This window comes from Netta rufina (genome assembly GCF_964035555.1).
Source record: "Netta rufina genome assembly, chromosome: 11".
In the NCBI taxonomy this organism is placed as follows: domain Eukaryota; kingdom Metazoa; phylum Chordata; class Aves; order Anseriformes; family Anatidae; genus Netta; species Netta rufina.
The window spans coordinates 18,779,358-18,792,149 of NC_140134.1; the positions used below are offsets into that span (position 1 = coordinate 18,779,358).

General features: G+C 42.6%; 1 protein-coding gene across 2 annotated transcripts in view; it reads right to left on the minus strand.

The window, feature by feature from the left end:
• The window catches only part of IGF1R (insulin like growth factor 1 receptor), a 169,918-nt gene that overhangs the window by 140,949 nt on the left and 16,177 nt on the right, over positions 1 to 12,792 (minus strand). For both annotated transcript variants that reach the window (XM_084293335.1, XM_084293334.1), the window contains exon 2: positions 1,219 to 1,764. In XM_084293335.1, coding sequence (XP_084149461.1) covers positions 1,219 to 1,764 — 546 coding nt within the window. The remainder of the gene's footprint in view (positions 1 to 1,218; positions 1,765 to 12,792) is intronic.

The following is a 12,792-nucleotide window of genomic DNA, read 5'->3' on the forward strand; positions in this document are numbered from 1 at the left end:
CTGAAGCCTAATGACTCACGGCAACACAAAGTAAGAAAGCAGAGCAGCTCACTTCCCTCACCTCCGACAAGTCACGCAGTCTTCCAGTAAGAGGCCAAGGGGCTTTCTTCTCTTTATTTAAACACTGACTTTATTTCTTGGAAGAATTATTGATAAAATCATAGCCCCACAAATGCCTTTTCACAGAGACATTTTTGGCATGTGTTCACTGAAACTGCCCTACAAGGTGCTTTAATTTCACTTCTAATTGAACGTGAGGGCTTCACAAGCACCTGATGACCTACTTAAGACATAAACACACAATCAGCTCTCCCAGAGGACAGTAACCTGAACAGCCCTGTTTCTGTTTTCTCTCACACAGGGGTGTTTCCTACCATCTAGTATGGTAGTCAAGACTGCCCATGGAATTTAGGAACTGTTCCTCCCAGTGACGACTGCTTGTAATTAAGCCCCACTGATACTGCAGGGCTCAGCTTTCATAAAGTTACAGGATGAACTCAAAAAGCCTGCCATGTAATCATGTTATCTGAGTAAACTATGTATTTGTTTACTCTATTTTTAAAAAGTGAGAAGAGATCAGGTTTTGTTTTTGCTAATGATTGCTATCAGAAAAACACAAACTGTCATACCAGGTAAGAACAAAAACAGGCAAGGATAACTTCGCCGAGAGTCAAGATAGCCACTGACTCTTTAACACTGCACACTGTACCGTAACAAAAATGCTTTAAGTAAAAAAAAAAAAAAAATCTTAGGTACAGAATTTGTCATCACAGAAACTTCTGAAGGTACATGCCAAGGGAGGCAAAGAACAAAGTCAAAGTGAGTTCAGTAAACAGCTTCAGCGCGGCAGCGACCGGGGCATACGTAACATCACTTCAGCGAGCAGGAGGACATGGAGCTCAAAAGCCACCTCCTGCTGAAGTCCTCAACCCAGCTGTGCATTACTTCTACACTTAAACACCTGGAAACTTTTTCATGGGGAAGTAATGCAGGAAGCTTGAGGGTTTTTGATACTTTTGGGTTGTTGTTTTTTCGATCAAGTGAGATGATCCTCTTCTAGCTGGGGAGGAATTTATCTGTCTAGTTACTGGATAACTCGTCATGTGGACTACATACCAGAAGAAAAGTTTAAGTTACTAATGAGCTTAAAATAAAACCACAAAATTAAACCTCTGCTCCACAAAGAGGTAACAGAAACACAAGCTATTCAATTCTTACTTTTCTGGCAGTGGTTGGTGGTCCAGCAGCGGTAGTTGTACTCGTTGTTAATAGAGGTCTTCTCGCACAATGGCTTCTCTTCCATTGTTCCTGGACACAAGTCCCCACATTCCTTTGGAGGTTTATTCCCAACAATGTAGTTATTGGACACCGCATCTAGGATGAGAGACCAGTCCACCGTGGAGAGGTAACACAGGTCAGAGTTCTTCTCAATCCGTATGGCCCCGCGGGTTATGTTCCTCAAATTGTGAAGCCCAATCTCTTTAAGATTTGTCATTTCAAAGATAACCAAGGCATAGTTGTAGAAAAGGTTCCTCCCACGAATAACTGTGAGGTTGGGGAAGAGATCGCTGAGGCTTTCCAAGCCTGCCACACGGAACAGCAGCAAATAGTCAGTTATGACAGTGAGCTTTGGGAAGCGGAAGTTGCGGTAATCCTCTGCTTTAGAGATGAGCAGAATTTGAAGGAAACCCTCAATTACCGTACAGTTCTCCAGACGTTTCAGCTCATGGATATCATTGCGAATGTCAACATTTGGCCCACAAACTGAAAGTGTAGAAGAAAACAGGAAAGTCAGTAAACAAAACATTTTTAAGGTTTGCAGAACCGTAATGCACATTCACTCTTCCAGTAGCCATAATTTTTTTCCCAACTTTATTAGGCTACCCTGTTAAAATAGGAACCAAGTAACTGCTTTACATACACACTGAGTATCTATTTCATTTAACCCATCACTATTAACGCTACCAGCAGCAGCACAGGGCCACAAGCCACGTCCTTCAGACGACAGAAGAACGTTGTGTGATTCCTGCTGTTGAAAACAGAGCTGCATTAGCTTGAGGGACATAAACTCTGTTCATATGCACACCCTGCTTCAAATTACATCATGACACACGTGCGAGCAGGCCAGGGGCTCAGCCACATGACTCCCAAGAAGTTGATCAGCACAGACAATAATCCCCTGGTCGTTACATTACTGATCTACATCCCCTCTACACCACCTTGATACATGGACATAAAGGTGAACGCTATCCAAAAGATCCCAACTTATGACTTTTTGAATCACTCTTCCTTCACTGGGCCACAAGGCAAGCCAGCCCTAGTTTTCAAGGGCTTGCCTTGCGATGGCTTGATCAGCAACCCCACAAAGCCCACAGAAAGCTCCTCAGCACCTCCTGCACAGCAACTGGGAGGAAAAGAAAGTGCTCGGACCTGTAACTAATGCATGGAATTCCGCTTTGCATGTTCCAGCGAACCAAGCTGCACTCATTTTGGCACCAAGGCACAAAAAAAAAAGTTTCTCAAGTTCTAAGAAACACGGGATCAATTTATTTACAAGAACACACAGCATCACAGCGAGGAATTTCCCTTGGAAACAACAGGCTGAACTCAATGCACTCGAGAAAACAATGGCCCAAGAGGACTGGTCCCTAATAAATCTGTTTATTAGGTCTTTCCATATTAGACAAGTACCACAATAATAATTTTAAAGGGGCTGGAAGAAAAGTACTAATAATACAATAATTAGACACAAAACACACTTTGATGTAAAACAAAGAACTATGGTGTGGAGAGAGCTGTTGTTCTTGGACTCCCTCAGACTTGGTCTTCCGTGAAAAACAAGGAATAAAGACTCCCCAGAGTAGATAATAAAGCTGCTTGTAAGCAAACAAAGTAAAATACCAATTTATTTGAGAAACCCAAAACTTAAATAAACTCCAAGCAATTAAATTTTGTGGAAAGGTTCTCTTCTTACACATGCTAGGCTTAATTATTTTAACAACATTTTTTTTTCCTCAGACAAGAAATAAGTCCAAACATAAACTCTGGAGCCAAAAATATTAATTCTAACCCTGACAAACTCTCTAGAGATTCAGAAACCACTCTGACAATCAAAAGCAGTCCTTCTGTCCCACAATTCTTATCTAAAGCTAATAACTTAAGCTAACAGAGGATCCAGGATGTGAACATGCTAAAACCATAGCAACTCTAACATCCAACAAGGACTTAATAATATCCGACAAGGACTTAAAAAACAGGTAGGACACCAAATGATTACTGGCAGATAATACACATTAGGGGCAAAATAAGAACCACACTTCCGCGCTAGAGGGACAATGAAAAAAAAAAAAAAAAAAACTAACCACAATAGGACAGGATCTTTGCTGAGAAACAGATGTTTTCTAGGCAACTATTACCTAGTCTTCCTTCTATTATGTATTTTAATGGGAACTGCTGCACTAGAAGTAGCCACAACCAAGAACATTCATTGCCTAAACCTTAAAAACAAACAAGAAAATCCTAATGTACCACGCAAAACACTTGGCCTTCAGGCGCAGCGAGATAAGAAGTTCCCATTTTAGCATATAGTGAGTACAGAATTGCATACTACTGCCTGGAGTAGATGTGTCAAAGCTTTAATCTCAAGAAAACAACACCGAAACAAACAAATAAAAAAAAAAGACAAGGTGAATGGGTTGGCCATACCCAGCTCTAAAAAGCCAGATGGGAGGGGAATGTGAAAGATACCCAAGACAGTAGCTCTGGTAATAGATGGTCACATGAGGCAACAACGTGGGCTTCCCATCTCCCAGATCTGTAGTGAAGACAACCATGACCTGGATTAAATTGCTTTTGTAAGCTGGGATCCAAGCCTTGCTTTCAGCTTCTGAAACTTTCTTCAGAAAGACCCATCCTCCCACCCATCCCCAAGAGACCGTGCCCTCTGGCCGAAGCACAGCTCAACAATAATATCAGCAAGTTTAAGTTTGGACATCAGGCTTCTCCTTCCTTTAGGAGGGAAAAAGAAAAAAGAAAAAAAAGTTAAAATAGAGCGTTTCTCCAATTAAACTGTTTTGGTTTCTGACTCTACCTGTTGGCAGGACAAGGTGAACAGAATGGTTCCTGTTATGCCAAAGCAAAAGTAGCAAAATTTATTTTACTGCCATAAAATTTTAGAAAGCTTAGCTGCTCCAAGCCCTTTATTTTGTTAAAGAAATGAAATTTGCACTTGCGCTGACATTTTGCAGGCAAGGTTCCAGAGTGATGGGTTTAAAAACAGCTGAGTTACAATACCCTAAAGAACAATTTGTAAGAGAAATGGCAGCAACCGTTAACTAAAGCATTATATATCTGTCCATGCATCTATTCCGAGGCTGGGTTTTCTAAGGCATATTGGTTTTAGCTTTATGTTTGTTTCAGCTTGAAAGTTACTTAATTTTAGATATTTAATGCTTTTATAAATCAATGAGATTCCTAGAACTTTATGGAAAAAGTATGCACTCACTTGCCTCAATTATGAAACATCATCCCCTTAATACTGAAAGGATGAAGTCCAGGGGGCTCGAATGTTAGCAATGGCTTACAGATGAGCATGCTGCTGACATTTGTGATTTAAGAACTTATTAGTCTATCTAGCAAATTGTGTTTTGCAGAACTTGATGCATATAATGAGAACTGCAGAGACCTAAACGTGAAGTAGGACAAGCACCTTGGCCCATACTGACATTTGGAAAAAACAGTTCCAACTAAAGCAGCGTTGAGTTTTTTGTTTTTTTAAATTCTTTCAAAGTTTACACTGTTCACAAAAGTTAATTATACCACAATGCATCATCTTTTTCTCACGTTTTTCTCCCTGCCCTGAAAGGGATTATATGAAAAACAAATTAATCAGAGCTCAAAGTCTACTACAATTTCCATTTGGCAGTGCTGTGTTTTCTTTGGATCCCATTTTAGAGAAAGAGTATGCAGACTTACAATATAAACTGACCTGTCAGACTGAAAAGCACATAAAATGCTCTTTAGAGTATTTATTTTCCATCTAAGAGTTTTCAATATTCCTGCTTATATTGTTTTTTTTAAATATGACCAGTGTAACTCGTCTTTGCTTTGTGTTCTGTTCCCAACTGGAAATTCACTATTATGTATTTATTTTGCTCACTAACAGCAAAATAAAAACGCAGTATCTGTTTTTACCCTGCTGTGAGTCTCAGGTAGGTTATCAGCTCCGGGACAACGACCGCGTCAGATTTATGCTGTTCTCATTCAGCTGCTTACAGACTTCCCAGCCTTTCTGTGAACTACCTACCTTGTCTCAGATTTATTCTAAACCAAACCTAATTCTAAGTGGGAGATTACTTTTTTAAAGAAGTATTTATGTATTTGTTTAAAAGATAACCTCCAAAATACAATAGAACAATGAAGAGAAGCAATACATCCTTTACCAGACGAACAAAAATACCTCTCTGGAATAAGGCTTTAGCCCAGAAGTACCCACCTGCACCTACCATACAACTTGGGTTCCTTTTTTCTCAGGGCATCCCAGGGACAAACTGCATGGAAATTTCCAAAGGTAGCACAAAAACCTGCTTCGAGCCACAGTCCTTCTGAGGAGCTGCAGCCCATTCCTAGTCACAGGACAAATCTACACCTGATGATGAAACCAAAGAGGGCCAATAAACTATAAAGAGCTCAACCTAGCAGTTTCTTTTCAACCTCTGCTGCAGCTTGCTAACATTCATTTTGATCAGACCTACATTTTGACCTGGACAACAGCCTCATCACCTTGAGGAACACGTGGTATTTAATCCTCACCCACCACCAATGAACCATGTGCTCCATCCATGGCTTTGCTCTTCTTACACCTCCGCTCCTTATTGTGCATCAACCACTCTGGGAAGCACTCGCCTGCTGCCCCGCAGCAGTTTGGAGGAACCACTTTTTTTCCAAAACAGCACGCTACGAAAGACAAATCAACACAAAGCCTGCTGCAACTCCTGCCTCCTACAGCATCTTCTGTCACAGCCCTACATATACCGACAGCAACTGATCTGTTATTGACACAGAGGTGTCAGAGGCAGGATCCCCAGCTCACAGGCATTCACTGTAAGGGTCTGTTTCCTAGAAAAAACCTGCAAACATTTCATCATGGTGTAGTTCTTTGAATCAAAGACAAGCTCTTGCTTCCAGATTTGATATTGCTCCGGTTACTCCATTTAAGAGTTCTAAATAAGCAAGTTTTTTAAAGCTTTTTCTTCGTGAAAAAGAAAAAAAAAAAACAAAACCCACTTTACTTCACATTTTAGGCCTTGCCTTGGGCCTGTTTCTTAGGGCAAAGCTGGAAGCCTGTACTACCCAACAAACGACCATCCCCACACAGCTCATCACCAGACCAGGGCCGGCCGAGGCAGCACCACAACCCCGTAGCGAGCCGACGGGCCCTGACAGTGCCCACCTGTATGGCCACACTCGCTTCTGACAGGAGAATTGGGACACCTGCCCTTAACATCTGCCTTCTGGCCCCGAGATGAGCCCCTGCTCACCTTTCTCCTGTTCTGTGTGCCTGTGGTGAGCTACCAAAGCAAGCTGTGAACTGTTGTTTTGCCTCTGTGAAAACTCCCTCCTTCATTTCAGTGTGGGGGTGCAAAGCTTTATTTAAGTAAGGAGCCTGGATACCTTCAGCTTTTCCCTTAAATAGGAAAACACGAAAAACAACCACATATCCCATTATGCTGATCGCTGAAAGAAAGCACTGAAGACATACAAATTGTTCCCATTTCCTATCTTCCTCCCACCCAAGGGGTGTTAACACCCACCCTGAGGGTTATCTGTGATCCATAAGGTTCAAAAGTGGTTTTTGTTTATCTTGATTATTTTGTTCGTCTGTTTACTTTGTTATTTATTATCAATGGAGGGCACTTAGTTGCTCAGCTCCTCACAGCCCTGAAATACGGCACAGCGCTAGCAGGTACAGTACATGACCATCACCGCTGGACCATTCTTACACAAAGCGAGACCTACAGGGCCCAACAGAAAAAAAAAAACAACAAACAGTCGGTGATGTTGGGCAGAGCAGCTCGCTGCCACCACAGCCACCAAAGGAAAGCCTTCCTCTGGCAGTAGCTCCCCAGGAGCACTGCAGCGAGGCCGGCTCTCCCGGCCTGCTCCTGCTCCTTCCCGGCCTGCTCCTGCTCGAGTCGCGGTGGCTGAAGGCAGCGACGCCGCTCTCCACAGCTCCTCTCCTCAGGCTCGACCACGTCATCCTTCAGTAATGTCAGCACAGAGCCGCGGGCCTCACGGGGAGATCAGCACCTCTTCCGAACTGAGTTGTTTACTCCCTACAGAGCCGCTTCCTTTTCACCCTGTGTTTTTTTTAATCAGATCTTTATAAAAAATATATATTAAAAAAAAGTGTCCAAAGCAGCTAGTGAATGTGGCTGTGGTCCAGCAGCGCTCATCCCAGATCCACAGCATACAGTGTCCTTTTCAAGGCACGCATCTCCCCCGTTACAGTCTCTTTCATAACAACAAAGAAGGCGCTTATTGTACCGGATGGATTCAGATCTGCATAATGCATAATGGTCTGCATATTGACATGTTTACTATATATTGGATTAACTCAATAGAGGGGCTGTCTGGCACACTGGAAAAAAAAAAAAAAAAAGAAAAGAAAAAAAAAAACAAACAGCAGTGACAAAAAAAGATCTTGCAGGCACTTGAGGGTTAAAGAACAACTTCAGCTGGTGGCAGCATCCCGGCCTCCAGGTTACTTGAAAAACTGACTCGAATCAGGTTACAAAAAAGGTACTAACCATACAATAAGGCCCTTCAGCAGATTTAAAAGGAGCCTCTTTCCTAAACAACTGTAATTGTTCAGAAAGGAAGCAAAAGGACACATCAGTGGAAACGGAGAGTAAAGAGTCTGAAAACATTACGCCCATACAGATTATAAACAGGGCGAAACAAAACTTGATCTTAACCCCTCTCTTTGTTCTTACTGCTACCTATTATGCTTGCTTTAAGAAAGCCATCAGAACTGTCATACAGCCCTGAAGAACAAAAAAAAATTATATATGATTTGGCCATCTCTGAACAGGCTAGCACTGCAGCCCACAGTCTGGTCCTAAGTGGAGTTCAGCCCTGTAGTTTCACTCCAGGATTTGTAAGGCCAGGTAAGGCTGAGAAGGATCTCGTTGGCGACCACAATTTGCCTTCAAGCCTCTGAAAGGCTTCGGCACAGCTGTACTATATGCAGACGCAGGAAAAAAAATTACTCCAGAAACATACAAACTCTTTAATTGCATACTACGCAAAGAAGAAATTAAACGTGGAGCTCACAGAAATCAGTGGTTGGAGCGATTTCTTATGACACTTTATATTAACACAGGCTTCCACCACCCACTACGCTCTTGGTTTTTGCCTTCGTAGTGACACTATGAATGAAATATATATTTTAGTGTCTTTAATGTACTTACACAACCTCCCACAAAATTTCTGTACTCTCTAAGCTCACCTATCCTGTATGTGTCACATCAATCACTTGCTCTCTTCCCAGGGAAGCCAGCTGCTGTGTTACCTCTTGGGATGTCAGAACTGGTAACAAGGAAGGAACTAAACCTCTACCCCGTGATTTGAGCTGTCTCCCAAGCCACTGAACTTCTGCACTTCTTCGCTGAATACACTGCATCAACCACTCAAGGTTTACCAACGTTTTCTGATTTCCTCTCTGCATTGTGGAACAAAAAAAGATAAAAGGCACTCCACATGCCATAAAACATCCACCAGTTTAGCTTCTGCTAAACAAGTCCACAGCTGAAATTCAAATTCTGTGTTTCTAGCACTCGTGCAGCGCTGCCATCTTTGGCTTGCGAAACATGAAAGGGAATGCTCAAACCCAAACAAAAAACAACTGTTTCCATTTGAATGCAAGTCTTGAGAGTGTTCTTGTTTACACATCTAAGACCCGGCTTTTTGTTCATTTAATTAAAAGTCAAGCTTTGGAGGACAAAGCTAGACCACAACAATCTTCTCAAATCTCAAGGGACTGGCGATTATACTGCAATGTAACCTGTCATTTCTGGGAAATATGGTCTGTGATCATTAGCTTACCCTGTGTCCCTCGACACTCCCAACGCTATTTTACAAGAGTCCTCTCTCCTAGGTTTGGAAGGAAAAAGTGGTCTTTTAAGGGGCAAATCAGATTTGGTCCACGTAACCAAGACAGACTGGATTCCCCTTCTCCACACACGTTCTGGTCGTCTCCCATAGCCTCTTGGAGAACACCCGTTCTATTTTAATTTTCTCTTTTACCGCTCTAACTATATATTCCCAACCCAAGGGCCATTGTGTTACCGAGCTGACCAGAACAAAACATTGACAAAAACAACACACAGAAGGACTACAACCCACATCACAAACTGAGACTGGCTCTGCCTTTTTGCTCTTGCAATTTCAGCTGTCATTGGCTAAAGATATCTCTGGCATTGCTGCTTTCCATGAACTTCCTCCAACTTCCCCATAAGTGTATACAAAAAAAATTCAGAATAAATCACATTTCTGTCCCTCATCTCACTGACTTTCTCCCTGCCAACATTTTACTTTGAATGTCAACAGGAACAGCAGCGCCACAAAAACAGAGCCAACAGAATGAACTGAATCCCTATAATAATATTGATTGATGTCTTCTCTACACGGCTCACCAGAGCAAGTAGCTCTAGATTTAGCCTAGCTCACATGAAAGCATCTTCATGACAAAGTCATCCCCAAATTAATCCTCTCTCACCAAGACTGCACTGACCCAGCACATCCCTCAGGGGCTCCTCTGAAGCCACATCTGTTAGCTCCTGCGCCTGCAATAGCAGACCACAAGTGGCTCACTTGGCATGGGTTTTTGTTTGTCCTCGCGGGTTCACAGGGCAAAAAGGGAAGAAGGTATTGCAGGGCTAAAAACATTTAAGTGGCTTGAGCTTGCAGGGTAGCACTTGAATCCCCAACCATCAAACCAAGTCCAAGAAGCACCACATCTTGAACTCGGTAATCTGTACGTCCCAGGTTACAAAAGTGTGCAAGACTCTGCTTTTCAATAAAGGAAAAAAAAAAAAAAAGCTAACAAAGATCAAATCTGCAGCCAAGTCCCTCACTCATGAGCATCCAGTATGTGTCAGACACCAACAGTCACTGCTGGAGCACTGTGGTCAGCGCTAACACCCCAGTCCCTGGTGAGGTGTTTGTGTACTACAGGTGAGTGAAGGAGGTTAGAAGCACCAGCTAAATGCAATTGCGGAGTAATTCCAAGAACTACACTGCGGCACTTCAGGCTCACAATATGGTCACGCTGGCCAGCTTGAAAGAAAATTGTCCAAGTCAAACAAAGAAAAACTCTGCAAAAGAAAGCAGGTGAAGCCTAGATTACAAAAGACAAGCCTGATCCTCATGAGAAAGACTGGCATCAAACCTCTGCACTCCTCTTGCCCTGCAGAATTGCTTTTCTGACAGTGCCACAAAATAAAAGCATGCCATTCCACAGAAGAAATGTAACACAGAACTGAGTAGGTGGCACGTTATGATCAATAACTATGAGCATAAAACTTCCTTTTTTATTTTTTTACTGGGGTAATAATGTTTAAACTCTATGCCAGTAGCTTCAGCCTAATGCCTGCTAAAACAGAAATGGAAGACTAGAATTACAAGCTGTTTATAACACTGAATTTATGTTTCACAATCTGTGATGACAATAGAGCTTAACAAAAATTGTCTCTCCTGGGGACTGTTCTTCTCCACCTTTAAAAAATAATTGTGTGCATGAATTTATTTATTTATTTTTGGAACAGTTGTCTACGCATCCAAGTGACTCAGCAACTGGCTGACAGAAACCTATGGGATGTACGCTTAGGATGCAGGGATAAGCAGCCAATTCTCCCAGAATGAAAAATCATCATGTGGCTGGGCTCAGTAACTCACAGTCAGGGACTCTGCTCCACTGTTCGCTGCCTGCCGAGCTGCCATCCCGTGCTCATCTAGGAAAGTGGCTTCTCCGTCAAGTTTACCGGGACTTATGTTTCTTTTCTAAAAACTGAGTGGCCAGCAAGGCTGGATCATTCAGACTTTGTTAGAAGCAAATTGCCAAAATGCTACTATACCATGGTACGTAACTGCATTCATCTGCCAACGGTCAGCAAAAGGATTAATAAAGAAACATCAGCCAGTTTTACATAGCTACACAGAAATCCACAGAAAAAAATAGGAAGCTGATGTAATTACTCTTAACAATATGTAAGATGCGACTACTATCCTATGCTAACAATCTCTCTTTCCTGGATGAAACGAAGAAATCCTGCGTTTTCTGACCTTCCACAGTAGTTGTTTGTTTTAACAAACTGAACCAAGACTTCCGCTAATCCCAAATTTCCACTCGAATGGAGATTTACGACAATTTAAAGAAGCACCTAATTGCATAGAAAAAAAAACAAAACAAAACAAAACAAAAACAGTGCTACCAAACATCATTTACCGAACAGGGAGCCCTCCCATCCCTCCCTGCACATGGCAGCTGAAGATCACATCGGTCGTGCTGCAACCTGTTTTCTCCAGGCAGTTAAAATATGACCAACTCACACCCCCAAAAAAAGGGCTTTAAAAGTATTAAATTACACATATGCAAGTGCTGTGGGGCTTTCCAGCCATGAGCTAACTAGGTTGGAAAAAGAACCTTCCTCTCCAAACACAAGGTGAAACACGCGAGTTGGCACCAGAGGCGAGGTGACGGGTTCAGGGCTTATCGACTGGGAACTGCAGCAGAACAAAATTTAAGACAAATACAAACCAGAGGAGCTGTACCAGTAGGAGTCCCCACGTGAACTCACTCCTCTGGACAGCTGGGTGCTTTTGACTCGCTTTCAGCGTCACAAAGAGCCTGTCCAGGAAGTGCTCCGGGCACTGAACAGCAGCATTCACACAGGGTATTTATTGTCCCAGAGGCATCCCAAGAGCAGGAACACTGTGATACCGAAGTGCCTCTGGCCACAAACAAAGCTCTCTCAATGCACATAGGTGAGAAGTAACCCAGTAAACACGGTTTAGCACAGAAAAGCAGTGCCCTCTGAGACAGTCAGCTACCAGAAGCTCGAGTTTTCATTCCTCTGAAGATAAAGAACCATTTCCCACCCTACGTACAGAATTGTCACAATATCTGTACAGATCTTCTGCTCTACAATGAGCCGATCTTCTCTGTAAAACACTGGGGGGATTGTTAAACAAGTGCCAATTGAGGTGTACTCCATCACTTGTTCGCACACAGATTTCAATTCCAGGTGATATTTCAGTTTTGCATTTTTATACAGCCCAAGACAGTGGATTTCCAGCCCTACACACAGCTTTAGACACTGCCCATGGGCACAGTGGATAATGCACGACATTATAATTCTGGCTAACAGAATGATTTAGGCATTTAATCAGTCTAATTGTACAGTTCTTTTGCTTGGCAACCGCACTTATTGTCACAAAGATGTTAAAACATTGTCAGAAGAGGATAGAGGCAGAAGTAAAAGAATTATAGTTCTTCCTCCGGCAGGAGGAGCCTGGGATTTCCCAGCTACAGAAGCCAGGAAGTAAAAGCTTGCCCTAATGCATTTCTGACCAACCCACCCATGAGAAAAGACAGGGTCAAAGTGAGTTAGAGAAATACAGCCCTGGCATGCTTCACTCAGAAAACCATCACCAGCGATCCCCTATTCTGCTCCCTTTCTGAGCCAAAACTTGGTGAGAGGAGAAAGTGTTGGAAGAAAGGGCTGCAAGAGG